Source organism: Leucoraja erinacea, chromosome 13, assembly GCF_028641065.1.
Source record: "Leucoraja erinacea ecotype New England chromosome 13, Leri_hhj_1, whole genome shotgun sequence".
In the NCBI taxonomy this organism is placed as follows: Eukaryota; Metazoa; Chordata; class Chondrichthyes; order Rajiformes; family Rajidae; genus Leucoraja; species Leucoraja erinaceus.
In genome coordinates, this window is record NC_073389.1 from 23,810,046 (window position 1) to 23,833,050 (window position 23,005).

Sequence of the window (23,005 nt, forward strand, 5' to 3'; positions counted from 1 at the left end):
TTGGTCTCCAAATCTGAGGAAGGACATTATTGCCATAGAGGGAGTGCAGAGAAGGTTCACCAGACTAATTCCTGGGATGTCAGGACTTTCATATGAAGAAAGACTGGATAGACTCGACTTGTACCCGCTAGAATTTAGGAGATTGAGAGGGGATCTTATAGAAACTTACAAAATTCTTAAGGGGTTGAACAGGCTAGATGCAGGAAGATTGTTCCCGATGTTGGGGAAGTCCAGGACAAGGGGTCACAGCTTAAGGATAGAGGGGAAATCCTTTAGGACCAAGATGAGAAAAAAAAAATTCACACAGAGAGTGGTGAAAGGGATCAGGGGGTATGGAGAGAAGGCAGGTATGGGATACCGAGTTGGATGATCAGCCATGATCATATTGAATGGCGGTGTAGGTTCGAAGGGCCGAATGGCCTACTCCTGCACCTATTTTTCATGTTTCTATATGCAGCTTAATCTCTGAACAATGTGTCCTCAGCATTTTAGATCCATATTATGAAATCACCACTTCATTGATCGATCACAAGACTAATTTGAATACATAACTAGGATTGATGTTAAAATGCAATAAAATATAACTCAAATTAGATATACAATAACACAACAATGTGGCAAATGTTCAAACTTTGGATGTCCAATGGTAATCGTGGACCTGTTTTACACCTGTGTGTGAAAATATATTGTCAATTTTTACTCTCATTAATTAACAGACAATGGATGGCTCTCAGGATTTGTATTAATGCATTTGCACTCAACCTCTCTCACTCTGCACGTTATTGAGGTAGTTGAGGCAGGTCTACCACTGATTTTCCGGCACTATTGATTCCAGAGTATTTTACTGGACCAACAGTGGTCACGGCCTCCATGAGGAGTCAAACGGTACCGGAATGGTTCACTTAGGCCGCCGGTGGGACTGAGATACTGGCCTCGTAAGTCAGTTATGGGAACAAATCTGCCGGCTCCGGCTAGGCGGGAGTTCCAGAGCCCCAGCTGCAGGAAACTAATTTTATACGCCCGTCAGCGTGGAATCCCGATGAGGTAGAGATCGGCTGCCTCATCAGGCCTAGCCAATACATTTTCAGGGGGATTTCTGGAGAGGGATTTAAAGTGTGCTCTCGTAATTTTGTCTGGATTAAAGGGGGTGTTGGACCACCAGTTGCCAGAAAATCGATGGTGGACCTGTATAATAACATTTAAAATACATTTTGGCAGGTACATGGATAGGAAAGGTTTATGAGGATATGGGCCAAACCAGGGACTAGTATCGATGGGGCATCTTAGTTGACATGGGCAAGTTGGGCCGAAGGGCCTGTTTCCGTGCTGTGTTACTCTATGACAAATTAGTTTTCACTGCTCTGTTGAAAATCACTGACTTCTCAGTGCTAATCTTTAATACACCGATCTTTAATATCCGATCAAAAAGACACTGGTTACCAGTTAAGATTGTACTAATATTTTCCCATTTGAGAATTATAATCACCATCCGGATTGCAATTGTAACTAGTGCAGTTTCCCAACCTCTGACTCCAATTGCCTTCGACCATAAATGCTCCTTCTTTGGCTTCAGTGGAGCCTAATTTCAGAAGTTGGGTTCACAGCAGTACGGCTGTTACACAAGCATGTTTATCACAAGTAGCACACGGTAAACAATCTATCTAAATAGCCTTTATGGATATTATTGCATTTTCTACAGTAAACCAACGCTGTGTGGTATTGCAAATACTGAACTTTTTAAAATTTGTAATATTTACCAATGCTGCATAATGTATTGAAGATACTACTTACCACGTTAGCAATGGAATTAAAATTCATGAATATTTATATTGATATCTGGTACCTGAAGTGGAATTTTATTTTCATTCTCACTTTCCCCACTCCTCATACTTCATTCAATTCAAATTCTTGGACAGATTTGAACCCTTACATTTCGTCCTCTCAAGTATAACACTGCAATTTCTGGAATATACCCAACTTGGAATTTCTTTACGAAGTGATTAACTCGATCCACATAGGCATATATTGAAATTGACCAGAATTATGCGGTCCATGCAAATATTATATTGCACCTATTTTTCATTATCTATCCATAAGCAATGCGGTTTTGTGAGTTTACGTGTCTCTGAAAAATTTAAATCTAGATTGCTGTCCAGCAGTCAGTAGCACCACCTAAATTGTTATATAAGTACCGGCATCTTTTCGTCTCCAAAAATACACTTTCCAGAACTATAAATGAGCACAAAACAGACCAGTTCGAAGTTTAGCTGCACTGCAGTGTATAGTTTCCTTGATCAACCAAGTATCATGGTGTGGCCTGATTGTCAGACTAGCAGATGACCTGCTCGTTATATTTACTCCCTCTCTCTAATACACAGCATTAAACAATATTATTCCCACTTTAAATCTATATCAAAATAAGCTATCATGTCAACCCAGTGAGGATTGGATGTTTTTAACCTGAGCAAACCGCTACATCCAGAGAAGCCATAAAACCTAAAACATCATTCTCTCTCTGATGGTATATCAGTATAAAGATAAACAACACTTCAGCTGGACCTCACATCCACAAAATAACATTTTAATGCAGTGTGCAGGGTTGAGCAGGTCAATGTAAAACACACAGAGGGCAGGCAGCAAGCAAGAGATGGCATTGGCAGGTAATGATAACTGACGGTCAACATTAATGGTGGGACAGGATCTAATCTGTCAGAACAATGCAAACACAATAAAATAATAATTGAGGCACATTTCCAAAACTAGGAAAATCATTCCAAGTAGATAATTTCCTAATGTGTAGTTTTATATGGAAAAGAGATATAAATTACTTTGTGCATAATATCTCACACATTGATAACATTAAAACAACACAATGCACCTACACAGACATTTCAGAAGTCATAAACAGAAAGCTTGAGGGCAGACTTTTTATATATTAATGGCAGTTTCAAGATGTGAGAATACAACTTATAGATTCACGGAGCTAACTGCAGTTATTCCGAGGCAGGGTAAAATTAGCTTGGGGGAATCAAGTGCATGACTGACCACTTTCAGCTTGCAACTTGATTTCATCTTTTCGCAAAGGAAATGTGTCAATCAGTGTAAAGAGCTCAGCAGCGGTGACTGGGAAAGGATAGCGCTCCTTGTCCATACCATACTTATCAACAAGGATCATGTTGAAGCTTGACTGTGAAATCCGGAGCAGCAACCTGTCAATTAAAAACAAAATAGATCATGGAAAAACCTAAAGTTTGGATTAGTTTAGAGACACAGCATGGATACACGGCCAATGGGCCGCTGAGGCCATGCTGACCATCAATCATCCAAACACACTATTTCATTGTTATGTTATCCCATTTTCTCATCCACTCCACACACCCAAGGACAATTTACAGAGGCTAATTAACCTACAAATCTGCACGTCTTTGAGATGTAGGACCAAACCTAAGCACCCGGAGGAAATCACAGGGAAAATGTGCAAACTCCACACAGACAGCACCCGAAGTCAGGATCAAACTCGGGTCACTGGCACTGCTCCGGCGATTTATATAGAGCAAATATATAAACTCAAAACAAAATGGACTCTCTTCCCATCTTGACAACTTTTAACACTTTTGTCACCTATCAAATTGGCATCAAAGCAAGGTAACAGCACCAGAGATCCAGGTTCGATCCTGACCACATGTGGTGTCTGTGGAGTTTGCACATTCTCCCTGTGACTGCATGGGTTCCCTCCAAGTGCTCTGTTCTCCTCAACGTCACAAAAATGTATGTATGTAGGTTCATTGGCCTTTGTATACTGGCCCTAATGGGAAGGGAGTGGATATAAAAGTGGGATAACATAGAACTAATGTGAAAGAGAGATCGATGGTCGGCCTGGCCTTGGTGGGCCGAAGGGCCTGTTTTCATGATGTACCTCCAAACTAAAATAAACTAATGCTTCTCATTATCATTTAAAAAAAAAATTCAGATGGTTAAACAGCAGATTGGGAAAATGAATGTTGACGTTGCATTTGCCTTCCTTACTACAGAATATTTGTTTCATGGAGTTAAATTTATCTTTATTAATTTGTAGTGGGGGAGGGGGGGGAATATAAAAACATAGTAGCTTGGAAAATGAAAATCATGTACATAAATAAGCACATTGCACAATCTCTTATTAAGAAAATAAAGGGTGTGCTTGAACATGAGAGGATAAAATGGAGAAGGGAGAAAAACGATCACTTCGAACAATCTACACTCTCAGTGTAGGTCACAACAATGAAATAAACACATCATTTACTGCAAACAATAGTTAAAGACTATATGGTTGTAACTGTCTCAGGATAAAACATGTCTTCTTCATTATTCAAATTATTAAGAACAGCATTTGACGCATTCTATGGAGAACTAATTTATGTCTGAAACACACAACTCTCTCCTGAAGCTGCGGAAAACTATTTGCAATTGTGGTGTCTTACCTCAGTTGTAGCACAAGGAACGGTGTCAGAAATTGTTCTCGTATCCTCCCTACTAGCACAGGGTAAACGCCAACTAGTTCTATGACTGTTACATATCTCAAGTCAAATCCACATATACCTTGCTGCAAGGAATCAAATGAAATATTTTTCAACATATACAATGTAAATTTTATACAGTTTCATATGTTTAAGCTTAATAATTCAGACTTCCAGGCACAATCTACCATCCACTTCTCTCGGCAAGCATTTAATCAAAAATTAAATTCTGATATAAAACTCAAAGAATTGCAAATTTAGAACATTTATGTCAATTCAAATTTTAAGTATAGCTGTTAGTTTTATTTTAATTTTATTATTTTGTGATTTTCATTCTGAAATATGTAATGCAATCTGTATTCTTTTTAAGAATATACTATCTGTAATATGCACTCCGGATGCAAACCAGGCATTTTGCAAAAAATAATTTCCTTACTATACCTCTAGGTCTTTCAGTAAATAAATCTATGCCTTCTGCTAATGAACTGATCAATATAGGAAATATGATAAAATAAAACTGATTTAATGGGTGGCTCAGTCTGCCCAACAGTGTCAAAGACCCGGATTCAATCCCGACCTCGGGTGCTGTCTGCGTGGAGTTTGCATGTTCTCCCTGGAACTGCAGAGATTTCCTCCCACATCCTAAAAGTCATGCTGGTTTGTAGGTAAATTGGCCTCGAAGAAAAGCTGCCCCAATATGTAGGGAGTGAATGAGAAAATGGGATGAGAACCAGTGTGAACGAGTGATTGGTTGGTGTGGACTTGGTGGGCCGAAGGACCTGCCTCAATGTTGTGGCTCTAAACCTTCATTTTAAATATCCTGAGGGTGAACAATCTGTGGCTATGATCCACATGACTACCAATAACATAAGTAAACTGAAGAGCAAGGTCTTGCAGGCAAAACCTATGAAACTACAATGATATTACAAAGCAGGCCATCTCTACAAAACAACACATGATTTGATGGGATAGACTAAGAGGGTACACAATAGGGAGCAGGTTAATCATGCAGTGAATCTGTGCAAACCCTTGAAAAATAATAAACAATATTGGGAAACTCCAACTGCACAAGGCCATGTGGGAATATGGTGTTGTGGCAAGAACCAAAGCCCGGGTCAGCCACATTACAAGCTGCCCAGGCTGATAAGTTTAATAGAGAGTCAATGTGTCAAATGATCCAAAAAACATATTGTGGTCTTGGAAAATAAATAGTCAAGGGATCAAGGTAGAATCTATATATAATGTGCTGAGAAACAGTAGCCAATTCACAAGTTAACGGTTCCAAAGCTAATGATTGGGAAAGATACCTCGAAGCTAAACTACAATATAATGTGTAGGCAAGAACTGCAGATGCTGGTTTCAACCAAAGTTAGACACAAAGGGCTGGAGTAACTCAGCGGGTCAGGCAGCATCTCTGGAGAAAAAGAATGGGTGACATTTCGGGTCTGAAGAAGGGTTCCGACCCAAAACACTGAGTTACTCCTGCACTTTGTGTCTATCTTCAACATTATAATGGTTGTGCCAAACTACAGGGCCGTGATAATATCACTAACAGCATGAAGCTGCACTATTGTTCAAAACCCATTAGTTCCATCAACGTCTTTCAAACAAGGATATGTCCCACCCTTATTTAGCGTGCCCGATATGTGATCTCAGACAAAACACAATTTGTCTGATTCTCAACTAAACTCCACAACAGGCTGGCCAATCACTCAGCTCAACAGGGATAATATAAACAATGAAGCCCACACCCTGTAAACAAATATAAATAGGAAGAGCCACCCATCATGATACAGACTGCAGCATTAGCAATGAGCCTTATTTCCAATGACCAACAAGAAGGGTCCTGACCCAAAACGTCACCCATCCTTTTTCTCCAGAGATGCTGCTTGGCTCGCCGAGCTACTCCAGCACTTTGTGTCTATCTTCGGTATAAACCTGTATCTGCAGTTCTTTGTTCCTAAAGCTGCCCAAACTGATTGGTTAGGCAAACTGATTGTGCAGCACAGGGCTAGTATCTAGTACATAAGTGCTACCTCCAACCCCAATTCACAGTGGACAGGAGGAGGAGACAGGGGAGCAGCTGGAAATGGGAAATCTGCAGAGGAGTTACATGGAACATAAAGCAATGCAGCACAGGAACTGGCCTCTGGCGCCGAATATGATGCCACGGTAGATTAATCTCATTTGCCTGCACATGATCCATAACCCTCCATTCCTTACACACCCATGTCTCCATCTAAAAGCATATTAAATGGCACTATACTATCTACCTCCACCAACATCACTAGCAGCATATTCCATGCTAGCACCACTCTCTGCGTAAAAAGAATCTTGCCCCACATGTCTCCTTTAAACTTTACCCTTCTGACTTTAAACCTATTCACTCTATTCTTTGACATCTCCACCCTGGAGAAACATGGTTCGATCCATCTATGCTACCTCTGCCTTTCATAAAAGGTCTCCCTTCAATCTCCGGTGTTCTAGAGAAAACAATCCAAGTTTATCCAACCTCTCCTTGTAGCTAATATCACCAAAACTCGTCAGAATTCTAGCAATCTATTCCTCACCCTTGGTAAAGCCTCTACACCCTTCCTGCATTGGAGTGACCAGAAGTGCAAATCGAAGACAGACACAAAATGCTGGAGTAAATGGCGGAATAACTCAGCAGGTCAGGCAGCATCTTTGGAGAAATCTGAAGAAACGAAACGTCACCTATCCATTTTCTCCAGAGATGCTACCTGACCCGCTGAGTTATTCCACCATTTTATCTTTATCTAAGGTAGAAGGCCTTCTCTCTTCTAGTTTCTCCCCCCCAACCCCCCTCGCCCCAAGCCCTGCAATCAGTCTGACAAAGGGTCCCGACCCGAAACGTTACCTATCCAGAGATGCTGCCCGAGTCACTGAGTTACTCCGGCATTTGGTATCTTTTTTGGTAAACCAGCATCTGCAGTTCCTTGTTTCTACAACTTTGAAGACATTCCCAGGAAGTTGACGAACGCATTGATACAGTAACAATACGATCAAATGAGATGACAATTAGATCAGCAGTTCAAAATGTTCACCCTGTAAACTCAGTTAATGTACAAATACAAGGTGTCTTTCAATGTGGAACCAACAGGAAAGTAATTGCATGCAACTGAGTAAAGGCATAAACCATTTTGACCAGCAGATGCAAAGTCGATACAGAAGAACCATGCATTGAACTAGGATACGATACATTTGGTCAACAGTTGGAAAACAAGAGCTCTTGCCATCAGCCTGTTTAATTGGGGCCAATGTGAACAATCAAACACTTAATAGCAGCTTACAAAACAGCATGAGAAGAAAGACAGAGAAACGATGAACAACGACACAAAGGGTTCGAGTAACTCAGCGGGTCAGGCAGCATTCTTGGAGAACATGGATCAGTCTAAAGAAGGGTCCCAACCCAAAACGTCACCTATCCCCATTCTCCAAGAATACTGCCTGGCCTGCTGAGTTACTCCAGCTGACTTTGTGGGGTTTTTTTTGTAAACCAGCATCTTCAGTTCCTTGTTTCTATATGATAAACACTGGGAGGCGAGCAAATCAAAATAAGGGGCCTTTTTATGCAATATGTTCACTAAATCAATAAATTCTTTGCAGTAAGAGTCAGTACATTATAATGAAACTTGTCAGTAAACTTGTTACAGTGAACTGGTTGTAGTTAATGAAGGAATCATCACCTGGTTTATTCCAAGCTGAAATCGATAGTAGTGATCAGCAGCAGTAGGAGTGGATATGATCAGCAATCGACGCTTCTCGTAAAACTGCTCCAGGAGTGCTGCTGCCGTGGGGACACGCACATTGATGTTCATGGCTGCATATTAAGAAGGAACCATATACCAGACTTAAAAGTTGGACCACAAAAAAAATACAGAAGCTGCACAACTGTGAAATATGGGCACCACTATCCTAGGAGGTGAAAGAAAAGAAAATAATGATGAAGTACTTGTAATTTAAGTTTTGTTTTTAACATGGTCTGCATGAATGAATTAATGAATCTCCTTCCAATCAATTTATAGCATTTTCCCGATATAAAGTTCATTATTTACATTACTCTGAACCATTTTCTCAAGGGTATATATAAACAACTACATTTGTGCTAGCATAGAAGTACAATGGTGAGATGAATTATCCCTTTATAATATAAAGTTTTTTATTGTTTCTGAACAAAGTATATTTTAATATGAAAATTGCACCTCTTCTGCTCTGCTACAAAGATTTAGCATTAAAATGTGTTTGTACATACTCACGGTCTAATTCTCTTGATTACAAGTTACAAAATTACAAATTAAAATGTTCATGAAATCTTATGTAATAACATTAACAAATAAACTGGTGAATACATTTAGATCTCAGAAATCTGTTGATCAAAAAGTCATGGCATTACAGTGTGATACTAGAGCACTGTTGAAATATTCTGAATGCATTGCTAATGGATCAGCTATGATATTGATAACGCAAAATCAATGATTATGGGATTTTACTTCGGAGTCACGTGAGTGACTACGTGAAGAACCCGCTTCCAACGCATGCGTGTCATATCGCTACACGCATTGCAACAAGTCACAGCAAGGGGGAACGACGTTCCCCTAGTGGGAGAATTTGAAAACCAGGAACAGCAGGTAAGGAGACTCTGCGTTCCAGAATTTGAAAGTCAGGAACAGCAGGTAAGAAGACTCTGCGTTCCTTTCCACTAACCTTTAGGTGGAAACATGGACCGGATCCATGAAGGCTACGGGAAAGCTGGCGGGGGGAAAACCGCGGAGTTGCGGTCAACCGGCAGCAGCAGCCTAAAGGCACGCTAAACTCCCGTAATGGGAACAGCTGTGCCCGACTTTCGTTCCCGACTCGCTCCCGAACCGGGCCTGGCCGGGCGGGAGAGGGAAGCAAAAACTAATGTTTCCTTCCCCGCACGGGGGTTTTTTTCCAAGGAGGGGAAGCTGGACAAAGCACGGGCACCAAAGGCACGTTTCTCCCGTAACGGGAACAGCTGTGCCCGACTTTCACTCCCAACTCACTCCCGCACCAGCGGGGCGGGCGGGGGAGGGAGCAAAACTAATGTTTTCCCGTACAGGAGGGGAAGCTGGACAAAGTGGTGTCCACAAATGCTGCTAGTGAAGCTGGCTGGGGAGGACCGCGGAGTCGCGGGCAGCCGGCAGCAGCAGCCAAAGGCACGTTAGTCTCCCGTAATGGGAAGAGCAGTGCTGACTTTTGGTCCCGCGCCGGCCAGAACACCACGGCCGGACGGGAGACTATTCAAATGGGGCCGTTGACTTTTGACCAGTCAATAACGGCAGCAGGGACCTGCAGGTAAGAGCTGCGAGTTTTTTTTTGTATTTCCATGCTGATTGCAGGTGCAGAAACAACGGGCTGCGACAAAGCTGGTGGGCTAGATGGGATCAGCTGTGCCAGATGTCCTCCACACTGGCCATATCCACTCCGCGGAAGGGCAGTATGGACAAAGCTGGAGAAGGAGGACCGTAGAGCAGCGGGCAGCCAGCAGCAGCCAGCGGCACTTGGATCACCCGTAGTGGGATCAGCTGTGCCCGATGTCGCGTCCGCACTGGCCAGATCCACGAGGCCGGGCGGAAAGGCTAGACACAAAACAAACAAGGTCGTGGACTCAGAGGAGTCCGACTTTGAATAACCGCCGGCGGCCAGCGCCCGAGAGCGCTGGAGCGGGAAGAAGCGATGTATGGAGCTTTGCTCCAACGTTACAGACTCTGGGAGATGGAGTCGGGTCACTGTGGGCCCCATGATAAACCCACAGCAATACCACTTTGAGGGCTGCACAGTGCTTCTACCCCATCAGAGGGGAGCACTGCGAGTCAGTTCTGGGCTGACCTGGAAGAGGGGTCCGCAGAAGAAAAGACAAGTGTGCAGGAGGCCATGGCCCAGGCCGGCCTTCTTGGAAGATGCGGGACCCCCAACACCAACCAAACCGTAAATCCAGACCCCAGCGCTACAACAACAGCGAAGAACCTACAAAAGGTATTAGATGGGTCCAGGGCGCCGGAAGTACGGAGACGGCGTGGACCCGCTAGCCCACGCTGGAGGAAGCCGGTACGAGTGGCTGCAGCATGACAGCAGCCAGCACAGGTGCCTGTGAGTACCGGGACCATGTGGAGGGAAACCCGCAAACCAGTGCCCGTGTGTACGGGGGACGGAAACAGCGGGGGAAAAAAGGAGCTCCTTAACAGTAGCAGTCACATGGATGTGGAGACTAGCCACAGTGGGCAGGAGGTAAGCCCCACATGGGTACCCCGTGCGGGACCCCTAGAGATCTCTAACTCTATAAAAACGAGTAGGCAGGACCCTGATAGGCCAGAGCCTGGTAATACAGCGTCCCATGATCCTAAAACAGCAGGGACTCTGCTGGACATGGTGGCTGATTACTTTAAACCAAGTCAAACAGGGGTAGACTTGGATTCCAGGATGGCAATAGTATTAACTATATGTCTGGCCACAAACTCCAACAAGAAATATTTACAGAGACTGGCCAGACATCTGCCACCTGGCAACTGTGAGGCATTACAGGTGCCCAGTGTAAACCAATGCATTTGGCAGCATATGGGGAGGAACATCAGGAACCAGGACCTCAAGATCCAGAAAACCTTAAAGGGACTGACGGCGGGGATCACAGCATACACCCGCACCCTGGACAAAACAGAGCTAACCAAAGACCATCAAGAAGCACTAGCTCTGTTTTGCAATGTGCAATATGAGCTGAACTACATGCGGAAGGCTGCCATTCAGCCAGCACTGGACCCCTAATATGCTACCATTTGCAAACAAAGAACCACAAATACCTCAACCCTTTTGTTTGGACAAGACTTGACCGCACAAGTCAAAAAACTGGATGACGAAGCCAAGACACTGGGGCTCACAAAGACCTATTTTGGAGCACGATACCAGCCACATGCAAGACCATAAAAATGTGGCTCATACTAGTGGCAGTGCCAGAAATCAATATTACCCGCAGCAGCCTTTTTTAGAGTATGGCCAGGGACGGCCACCCTGGAAGATGCGGAAGCCTCAACCTCCCACACAACCCCGAACAAGAGATATCAAACCAGAACCCCCCCCCTTTTCAAAAAACCAAGGAAATAACACAACCACCAGTAAAAAAGATGGGGTTTGCTAGGAGGTAGGTGGGTGTGGTTTGGCTTCTGTAAAAAACATCAGGGACCCACGACGGTGGGGGGGGGGGGGAGGTTGCAATACTACAGTTATGAATGGTGTAAAATCACTACAGACTCATATATTCTAAGCAGTATTCAGGGTTATCTGATAGAATTTACTTATCCCAATAACTCCCCAGTACAACATACACCAGAAAGGCATTTTGTCCTTACAAAAAACGAACAATCTAAAGCCCACATGGTGCTACAAAGATTGTACACAAAAGGTGTGATTGAGCATACTATTCATGAAAAAATTAGAATTTGTATCAAACATATTTATTAAAAATAAAAAAGATGGGGGTTGCTGGATTATCATTGACCTTTCAACCCTAAACACATTCGTTCAATATGTTCATTTTAAGATGTGACCTCACACCACTGCTTTGATGACACGCAAGCGTTGGAAGCGGGTTCTTCACGTATTCCCTCAACGTTCCTCCTCATAAAATACAGATCAAACTTCAAACTGGTAAATTCTCGTTTAATCTTACTATTTTATGTCTAAGAGCATGATATCTATCATGCTCAGTGCCATGAAATATTCTGCTTTTGCATCAGTGTGTTCTTGCAAAGCTAAAATTTAATCAAAGGAAATGCACAGAACAATTGCCAATCAGATACTGATTATTTTCAATGAAAATGTCTTATTATGAAATTAAAATCCACTCAAAGGTCAGTCAGATTTTAGTGCATGTTGGGTATAAGGATTGGAATGTGATTATTTTTAAATTAATGGTTGAGAAGAATATTCAATCAGAATTAAATCAACCTGAAACATTAACTTTGCTTCCCTCTCCATGGACTATGTCCAAAAATGTATTTTGGATAGGCAGCTGGGTAGGAAACGTTTAGAGGAGTATGGGCTAAATGGGGCTGGTTTAAATAGGGCATCATAGAAACATAGAGAATAGGTGCAGGAGGAGGCCATTCGGCTCTTCAAGCCAGCACCGCCATTCATTGTGATCATGGCTGATCATCCCCAATTGGCCTTAAATGACCTCCCCTTTATTCTAAGACTGTGGCCCCTGGTTCTGGACTCGCCCAACATTGGGAATATTTTTCCTGCATCTAGCTTGTCCAGTCCTTTTATAATTTTCTATAAGATCCCTCCTAATCCTTCTAAACTCCAGTGAATACAAGTCTAGTCTATTCAATCTTTCCTCATATGACAGTCCCGCCATCCCAGGGATCAATCTCGTGAACCTAGGCTGCACTGCCTCAATCACAAGGATGTCGTTCCTCAAATTAGGAGACCAAAACTGTACACAATACTCCAGATGTGGTCTTACCAGAGTCCTATACAACTGCAGAAGAACCTCTTTACTCCTATACTGAAAACCTCTTGTTATGAAGGCCAACATTCCATTAGCTTTCTTCACTGCCTGTTGTACCTGCACGCCAAGTTTCAGTGACTGGTGTACAAGGACACCCAGGTCTCGCTGCACCTCCCCCTTACCTAACCTAACCCCAGTGAGATAATAATCTGCCCCCTTGTTTTTGCCGTCAAAGTGGATAACCTCACATTTATCTATATTATACTGCATCTGCCACACATCTGCCCACTCACTCAACCTGTCCAGGTCACCCTGCAACCTCCTTACATCCTCTTCACAGTTCACACTGCCACCCAGCTTTGTGTAAGCTGCAAACTTGCTAGTGTTGCTCCTAATTCCCTCTTCCAAATCATTAATATATATGGTAAACATGATCTTGAGATGAAGATAGACACTAAATGCTGGAGTAACTCAGCAAGCCAGGCAGCATCTGTGGAGAAAAAGGTTTGGTGACATTTCAGGTCGAGACCTTTGTTCACTCTGAAAGTAGGGGGTGGTAGTGGGGGGGGGGGGGGGGGTGGGTGCTGAAGAGTAAAGATGAAGAGCTGGAGGCAAGAAAAGACGGACCAATTGGGGCCAGTCACGAATCACCTCAGGCAGAGCGTTTCCCCCCCACCCCACTCCTACTTTCAGTCTGAAGAAGGGTTCTGACATGAAACATCACCCATCCTTTTTCTCCATAGATGCTGAGTAACCAGCTGACTTACATTAGCACTTTGTGTCTATCTTTGGAATAAACCAGCATCTGCAGTTCTTTGTTTCTACGCACAGTCTTGGCACGGATGACTTGGGCCAAAAGGCCTGTTTCCATGCAGTATGACTCTATCACCTACAATGTACACATGGTGTATTTTCTGTTATAATTGCATCTTTAAGATTGTTTCAAGATATAATGTGGCCCTTCCGTTGTACACTATACATTTACAAGTATATAAATGTACACACACACAAATACAAACATTTTGATCCTTGATCATTTTTACCTCATTGAAACATACAGAATAGTCAAAGACTTGGATAGTGTGGACGTGGAGAGGATGTTTCCACAAGTGGGAGAGTCTCGGACTAGAGGTCATAGCCTCAGAATTAAAGGATGTTCTTTTAGGAAGGAGATGAGGAGGAATTTCTTTAGTCGGAGGGTGGTGAATCTGTGGAATTCTTTGCCACAGAAGGCTGTGGAGGAAAAGTCAGTGGATATATTATAGCAGATATTCTTGATTAGTAGGGGTGTCAGAGGTTGTGGGGAGAAGGTAGGAGAATGGGGTTAGGAACGGTTGAATGGTGGAGTAGATGTGATGGGCCGAATGGCCTAATTCTACTCCTATCACATGATCTTATGATCGTACAAGACCTTAAGTCTCTCACTTACGTGCACAGACGGGAGCAGACGCCGACCAAGCGAGGTTGTACTGACAGACACTTGCTTTGCTTCCTCTCAGTTCATAGCCACCCACACAATTAAAATTGCAGGTAGCCCCATAGTTATCGCCGTCACTGGTACACCTCATGTAGCCGTTATCTGGCGGATTTAGCTTCCCGCAGCGTCTAACTGGCAACAAAGGTCATTCAAAGTACAGTTATCACAGAAATTAAATGCACGGTCACTCAATGTCTTTAATGTATTTTGGGAAAACAAACATATTTATAGATTAACAAAAAAAAGGCACAAAGTGCTGGAGTGAATCAGTGGCTCAGGCAGCATCTCTGGAGAACATGGGTCAGGGCGGCACACTGGTGCAGCGGTAGAGTTGCTGCCTTACAACACTAGAGCCCGGGTTTGATCCTGATTATGGGGACTGTGTGTAGAGTTTGTACATTCTCCCTGTGACGGCATGGGTTTTCACCGAATGCTCCAGTTTCCTCCCACACTCCAAAGACATACAGGTTTGTACCTTAATTGGCATTTGGAAAATTGTAAATTGTCCCTAGTTTGTAGGATAGTGCTAGCGCAAGGAGTGATCGCTGGTCTGCACGGACCCGATAGGCCCAAGGATCTGTTTTTGCACTGTATCTCTAAAGCCTAAAGTAAAATAAGTGACGGACTTGTTTTGAAAGCTTTTGAGAAAGAGGTACATTTAAAAGAGTAACCTTGAAGAAGAAGGAGGGAGTTATTGAGAGGCCGAGAGGTTCCAGATAATCTAAAGCAATTCCAGAACTTAGGCCAAAGTCTGTCTTGGGCATAACAGACAATGTTAGGGCAATGGAAATTTATGATTTTGAAGCCAGAATTGGAGGAAAGTGAAGACGTGTTTATAGTCTGGTGATTTCTGTTGGGGATGGCACAGTGATACAGTTAGTGCTGCTACCTCACGGTTCTGAAAACCAGGTTCAATCCTGACCTCTGGCGCTGTCTCTGTGGATTTGTATGTTCTCCTGTGACCATGTGGGTTTCCTCCATTTACTCTGGCCTCCTCTCACATCCCAATGACATACAGGTTGGCAAGCTGATTGATCACTGCAAACTGCCTCTCGTATGTAGCTGAGTGGGAGAATGGGGTGCAAATTTGATGGGAACATAGAGAATAAAATGTGATTAGTGCAAATGGGTGGATGATGGTTGGTGTGGACTCAGTGGACCCAAGAGCCCATTACTGTGCTGACTTACAAGTGACAAAGAGGCCATCGAGTCTACTATTCCTATCAAGGACAGCAAGCAACTGTTAACAATGGACTGGACTTGGAAAATGGTGGCAAAACATTGCGCCTCTTCCATGCGGGCTCAGTAGACTATTACTGTACAATTGCTAATTGGGGATGGTATTGCAATACACTACTGGAGTGTTTGTTAGAAAATAATTTCACTGTGCGTTTGCACGTGGCACTAAAGCACCGTGGAACTTTTGAAGAAGTAACAAGCGACTGAGGGGAAGAAAAATAGAGAATTATGTTCAATGTTTGTGGTTTTTAAATGTATTATATCTATCACTGGTAATTATATATACATATATATAATGATTAAAATCACTTACCTTCCACTTTAATTGTAAATCTGCAGGAAGCCTTGTTACCAGCCCTGTCAAAAACAGTGTACTGAATTTTATGTTCGCCTTCGGGAAACTCTGAACGAGGAGGCCGACCCTTCAGTACTACGCTGAATTATACAAAAAAGAAAATGTAATTATCAATATTGTTAAAGTTTGCCAAAACATATTTAAATTAAATTTAACTTAATGAAACAGTGCACATTTTCAGTTTATTGAGAACCTATATTTATTACCTGAAGATCAGCAGTAAGAAGATACTTGGAATTAGTTATTAGTTATACTGTTATTAGTCTATAACCTGTGGTACAATATAGAGGTACATTGTGGCACCATGTTAGGAAGTTTCAGGAAGCTTTCTTGCACAATTTTAGTAACCTGGATCTGCAATAAGTGGGATGCATTGTCATGGAGTGTGTTGAGCCTCTTTAGTGTTGTTGGTGTCCACAAATCCAGGAAAGTGGGCTGTACTCCATCACATTCCTGATTCCCCACAATACCCCATCGCTGACAACTCCTGCAGCCACGGTGGTTTTGTGGCTTGCCCAGTTAACTTTCTGTTAATGGTGACTCCCAGGATGTTAACAACGGGAGGTTCCTCTGTGCGTTTTGTGTGAGGGGTAGTGTGGGGGGGAGGGGTGAGGGGGAAACCGCTTCGGTCGCCTCCTCCATGGACAGGCGACTTTTTCCAGGTCGCCTCCCCCGTGGCCTAACAACAAGGATCGGCGCGGCCTTTCCCGGAGATGCGCCCGGGGCTTCAGCGGCGGACGCAGCGTGGACTCTCGGCGTGGAGCGGGCGAGCCCTTGCTGGGGCGAGCCGGAGGGGAGCGCTCCGTTTCGCTGGCCCGCGGCAGCCGGCAGCCTGAAGCCACGGCCAACTTCTACCGCGGGTGCGGTGGCGACTTACCATCGCCGGGGATCGCTGGAGGGGAGCTACGTCTGTCGGCCCTGTAGTCTGAGGTGCTTCTGGCTGCAGCGCAAACTTTAAATCTTCGAACATTTTAATTAAAATTCTAATTGGCAATATTATAAACTGTTAACAGTACATAAGCCTTAATCCCCAAATTAAATTTGCCTCTTATTTCTCAAGTAACACACAGCACAATATTTATAATTGAACAAATATTAGATTAACAAATGTTTCACATCTCTTTGAAACTTCCATTTCCTGATTGTTAATAAATCAAAATGTGGCCCTCTGATTCCCTACAAAGAGTGAAAGGCTAATTCTATAAATGAAATGCAAGATCCATTATCCAAATGATGCAAAATCAACCTTAGGCAAGAACTTCTTGCACAAAATCTTAAATCTGCACATGCAGACTATTCATTCCTTTCACTTTATAGATAATGAGAATGGAAAACAGGGGGATAAGATAAATCAACTTGCAGACTGGTAAAGTGCTGAAAATTATTAAGAACAGTCATGGAAAAAGGAATTACTAGACCAAGTTCGGACCCGTTAGACCCCGTCCCCCATCACAATATTCTACCACTCATCCATAGCCCCCAACTGCACAGACGCGGCTAAAGGTTTCCTGTTGTGACGCCAGAGATCCCTTTTGTGACGCGAGTCACAGCAACCCTCACCCAACTGCGCACGCACAGCCGGCAAGTGCGAGCTCGACTGCGACGTTTTAAAAGTTTTAAATGGTAATACCGTAAAATATAAGATCAATGTGAACGCATCTCACTCTCCCTTTTCAGTCCCCTATTCCCCTCCTCCATTATGCTCTCCACTCCCTACCCCCCTCCTCACCTCAGTTTAAAATCCCACTGTGACGTCGAACGCGGCTAACGGGCAGGGCAAGTGGAAAAGTAGTTTTTGTAAAGATTAAAATGTCAATAACTTGTAAAATATAACATCAATCTGAACGAAACTTAGTAGTGTACATCACAGGACAATGGTGAATAAGGTGGGCCCAAAATTGTGGAGCTATCGTGTACCGTATTGTGGGAGGTTTGGTGGCATCGAACGCGGCTGACGGGCAGGGAAAGTGCAAAAGTGATTTTTTAAAGTTTCAAATGTCAATTACTTGTAAAATATAACATCAATCCGAACGAAACTTGGCTAATACACACCGCAGGACAATGGTGAGTAAGGTGGGCCAAAAATGGTAGCGCTATCGTGTACCATTTTGGCGGAGTTTCCAGAACACGCACGCATACCAACAAACAAACAAGATGAAAGTTTTAGTAATATATATACTAGCCCAAGTGGGATCCATTGGGCCACGTTCCCCCAACGCAATAATCCACCACTCACCCATGGGCCGTGTCGGAGGAAAGTTCTGAAATCTTTTTTTTGTAATATGTTGCGGGACGGACTCCCCAGAGCCAATTAATGGATTTGACTTGGGTCCCTGGAGCGACCTGTGTTCATCCCTGACCTTTGGTGCCATCTATGTGAAGTTTGCATGTTCTCCATGTGATCTTTTGGGTTTCACCTGGGTACTACCAAAGGGTGCTTCCATCAACCTTTGAGGGATCTATTCAACTATATAATCTTACTGATCAATGTCAATTGGCATGAGACAGACTGTGATCAAATGATTGTTTCTTCAATATTTCTGCTTTTTAATTTTGACTGTAGCTGCTCATACTCTCGGCAGAAATTCATTAATCTCACCAACATCATTGGTACCTACAGGGATCCCAGCACCTGGATATTTTCCCCTTCCACTCCACATTCCTTCTCGCCCTTAACCCTAACAAAGTGGCACAGCCAATGGTTTAGGTTTATTATTGTCACGTGTACCAAGCAACAGCAAAAAGCTTTGTTTTGCATGCTATCAAATTAGATCAGATAATACTACACGGAAATACAGTCAAATCAAGCTCAATATCAGAGGTAGAGCAATGGGGAAGATACAGAGTGCACAATATATTTCTCATCATTGCAGCGCATCAGTTCTAGAGGCAATGAGGCTGCCTCCTCACAACTCCAGCAATCCATGTTTAGACGTGACCTTCAGTGCTGTTAGTGTGCAGTCTGTACATTCTCCCTGTGACCTTGCAAGCTTCCGCCCTGCATGTTCCGGTTCCCCCCTCCCGCTGACCAAACATGTAGAAACTGATGGGATAATCTGTAAATTGCCCCCAGTTTGTAGGCGAGTGATGGAACAAAAGGGGGGTGGTAGGAGTGCAAGGAGAATAAAATGGGATTTGTGCAGGCTTAGTATAAGTGGGAACTTGATTTTCAGCAAGGACTTGGTGGGTTGAAGGGCCTATTTCTGACCATAACTTAGCACATGACAGGTAACATACCAGTCTTATACACAGTCATGGCTGCAGAAAATAGTATCTAGCCCCCTTATTATATTAACTCTACCACCGCTACATTTTATTTCAATGCTACAAGCTGAATGGTGCTTAGTGCAGTGATAAATGTATTAATTCTCCCTGCGATCTTTGCTCTCGTCCACACTGTCTATAAGACCTCATTGAACAAACGCAAAGACTAAGGCTTCAAAGTTACACCGAAGAAACATAAATGCAATAAATACTGCCCATGTTTGAAGTTATCGAATAAATATGCATTGCAACTCCTGAAACTCTACTAAAAAATAAGCTTCTGGAATTGTTTCCTCCCACAGACAGCGAAGAGTAAAACACTGGCAGAGTCCACAACAAACTCAGCATCGCTTTGCCTTAGTTATTCCACTTGTAAATTCAAAATCTGTCAGCCAGAATTCCCGGCTGCTTTCATCAAAAAATAAAATGTCTCTGAGGAAATCTGCTCAGCGTAAAGAAAGTTGAGGAGATGGTTAAGTTTCACCAAGCTAGGGTGGAATAAATAAAAAAAATCAAGAAATCTAACAGGCCCAGGGAGCTCTGCTGGAGAAAAGGTTTCTTATAACTCCAACAGCCTGCCCTCTAGCTTGTCGGCATTAATCTTTAATCCTGCTACCACTTGAATGATGTATCGTTCTGTCCCAACAGTATCCTTTTCATCTTGGCCAAATCCTTCCTTTATACTTCAATCCATCACCCCTTAAATGTTACACTAGCCTTTCTCCATCCATTAATAACTTCACCTGTCCATCTAAACCTATTCTTATTTTAACTCCACATTTTTACAATAGTCAATAACGTTGCTATAGGAACCTACAGAGATTCTAGGTCTGCCTGCCCTTTTGAATGAGGAATTCTGTGGAATTCTCTGCCTCAGGTGGAGGCGGGTTCTCTGGATTCTTTCAAGAGAGAGCTAGGTTCAAGAGAGGGCTCTTAAAAATAGGAGAGTGAGGGGATATGGGGGGAAGGCAGGAACGGGATACTGATCAAAGTCAAAGTAGCCTTTATTGTCATTCAGACCTTGCAGTCTGAACAAAATTTCGTTGTCTTGCAGTCCTACATATAGTAAAAAAAATGACCAAAGCACACAATAAACACAAATTAATATCCACCACAGCGAGTTGAATACTCCTCACTGTGATGGAAGGCGAAAGTCTTAAGTCTTTGTCTCTTCCCTTCTTATTCTCCCTCTGCGCCGAGGCGATCGAGGCTTCGGATGTTGTCACCCCGCCGGGTGATGGTAAGTAATGTCAGTCCTGCGGCTGAATCCAAGCTCCGCGAATGGGCCGGTTCGCCTCCACGGCCCAGGGTGGTCGAAGCCGCCCTCCAGTCCAGAGGACGCAGATGTTGTCGCGGGAGCTCCGGAGAACAGGTCACCAACCTGCGAGTTCCCGACGATGTCGTCCACTGGTCCCACGGCCGAGTCCACCGGGCCCACGGCCGATCCTCCAAGTTCGGGTCGCCGCAGCCGCTGCTCCAGCTCCAAGGCCGCCAGCTCCGCAATTAGGCCTCGGCGCAGACGGAGACAGGGGATACGACAAGAGAAGTCGCATCCCCCCCGAAATAAGAGACCAAAAACATGTTTCCCCCCCCCACCCACACACATACACAATAAACAAAAAATTAACTAAAACAGGACAAAAGAACAACACAAAAAAGAAAAAGAAAAAAAGAAAAACAGACGGACTGCAGGCGAGCCGCAGCTGCTAAGGCAACGGATTGGGATGATCAGCCATGATCACATTAAATGGCAGTGCTGGCTCGAAGGGCCGAATGGCCTACTCCTGCACCTATTGTCCATTGTCTTTTGTAGAATGTTAAATATTCCTAAACCTAACTTCAGTGAGATTTGCGACATATTTTCCATTACGCGGCTGGCTGCTAGTGCCGTTCCCTGCTTTTGAAAATGTCCACCTTTACACTTTAGAGATACAGCTTGGAAGCAGACGTTTTGGCCCACTAAGTCCTCACCAACCAGTCAAATTAGCACCATCCTACACACTAGGGACAATTTCCACTATGGGTGCTGTCTGTACAGAGTTTGTACGTTCTTCCCGTGGCCACGTGCATTTTCCCCAGGTGCTCCGGTTTCCTCCCACACTCCAAAGATGTGCAGGTTTGTAGGTTGATTGGCTTCAGTGAAGATTGTATATTGTCCCTAGCATGTAGGATAGTGCTAGTGGACGGGAAGCATTAGTTGGCGCGGAATCAGTGGGCCAAATGGCTCGTTTCCACGCTGCATCTCTACACTAAACTAAAACTAAACATTGAAGACTTTCATAGCAACACATGAAATATGAGAAATATGGCAAGATCATGGAAGAAGATATTAGATTGCATGGCCGTACTTGCAGAGTGAGGAAAAGAAAGGATAGCAAAAACTAGAAACAAAGAACTGCAGATGCTGGTTAATCCACAAAAGGACACAGGTGCTGGATTAACTCAGCAGGTCAGGCAGCATCCCTGGGGAACATGGATGTTTCAGGTTGGGACTCTTCTTCAAACTTTTGGAGAACATGGATAGTTACATCTGAGAACATGGATAAGTGACAAAGAATCTGATGAAGGGTCTCAACCCAGAACACCACCTATCCATGTTCTCCAGAGATGCTGCCAGACCTGTTGAGTTACTCCAGCACTTGCCGTCCTTTTATGGCAACTGGATTGCTTTACCAATTAAAATCAAAATTTAAGGAACAAATTCTTGATTACCCCTCTCCCACCTACTTCTGAATGTTTTTAGTCATTCCTAGAGTAATATTTTAGCAAATCTTTAGTTTCATAAAATTTATATCGAAAGAAAATTACAATATGTCATGATATTCATTTTCCACAGTATTTTACCACAACCAAGAAGCTGTCAATATCAGAAACAGATAACATTCCTCAACTGCCTTATTCTGTTACCTATAAACTAAATATTACCCTTAATGGATGATATGAATATTAATCATAATTTTCCACAGATGGTTTATCCAACAGTCATTTCCTTCCCCTCATTTCAAAAATAGCAATTACTTTGTCAAAATGCCATCTGCTGTGTCTGTTCCCTCGGGAGTATCCCAGCTCACTCGGACAGTCAGCTTCTCAGGCTCAGCTACCTTCTGCTTGAAGCCGGGGCACTTTATTTTTGGAGGGTCCACATCTGAAAAACAAAACAGGATATTTAAACATTCCTACACCATCACTTTAGTTTAGCTTAGTGTAGAGATAGGGCTCGGAAACAGACCCTTTGGCCACACCGAGTCCACGCTGACCAGCGATCACCCTGCACACTGGCACTATCCTACATACTAGGGACAATTTACAGAAGCCAATTAACCTACAGAACTGCACGGCTGTAGAACGTGGGAGGACACCGGAGCACCCGGAGAAAATCCAAGTGGTTACAGGATGAATGTGTAAACTCCATACAGATAGCACCCGTAGTTAGAATTGAACCCAGATCTCTCGCGCTGTGAGGCAGCAACGCTACCACTGCACCACGGTGTTGCCCTAAGCACTTAATCACAACCTAGAGATGGTGGAAATGCACAATTATAACAAAATGGCACAATTCAGATAAGGTCAAATTTACACTTAAAACTACTTTAATTAAAAAGTTCTGAAATAATCAGACCACATTTGGCCCAATCTTGTATTTCAGGAATTCTTAAAAACCTATTTTAAGATACACAAATGTCAGCAGG

At 43.4% G+C, this 23,005-nt stretch overlaps 1 protein-coding gene across 2 annotated transcripts in view; it reads right to left on the minus strand.

The window, feature by feature from the left end:
* Positions 1-2,565: 2,565 nt before the first annotated feature.
* Positions 2,566-23,005, minus strand: part of srpx (sushi-repeat containing protein X-linked) — a 54,460-nt gene continuing 34,020 nt past the window's right edge. For both annotated transcript variants that reach the window (XM_055644594.1, XM_055644593.1), the window contains 6 exons: positions 22,335-22,461; positions 16,011-16,132; positions 14,411-14,590; positions 8,204-8,337; positions 4,461-4,582; positions 2,566-3,209 (listed from right to left, as the gene is read on the minus strand). In XM_055644594.1, coding sequence (XP_055500569.1) covers positions 3,029-3,209; positions 4,461-4,582; positions 8,204-8,337; positions 14,411-14,590; positions 16,011-16,132; positions 22,335-22,461 — 866 coding nt within the window. In that variant the 3' untranslated portion in view covers positions 2,566-3,028. The remainder of the gene's footprint in view (positions 3,210-4,460; positions 4,583-8,203; positions 8,338-14,410; positions 14,591-16,010; positions 16,133-22,334; positions 22,462-23,005) is intronic.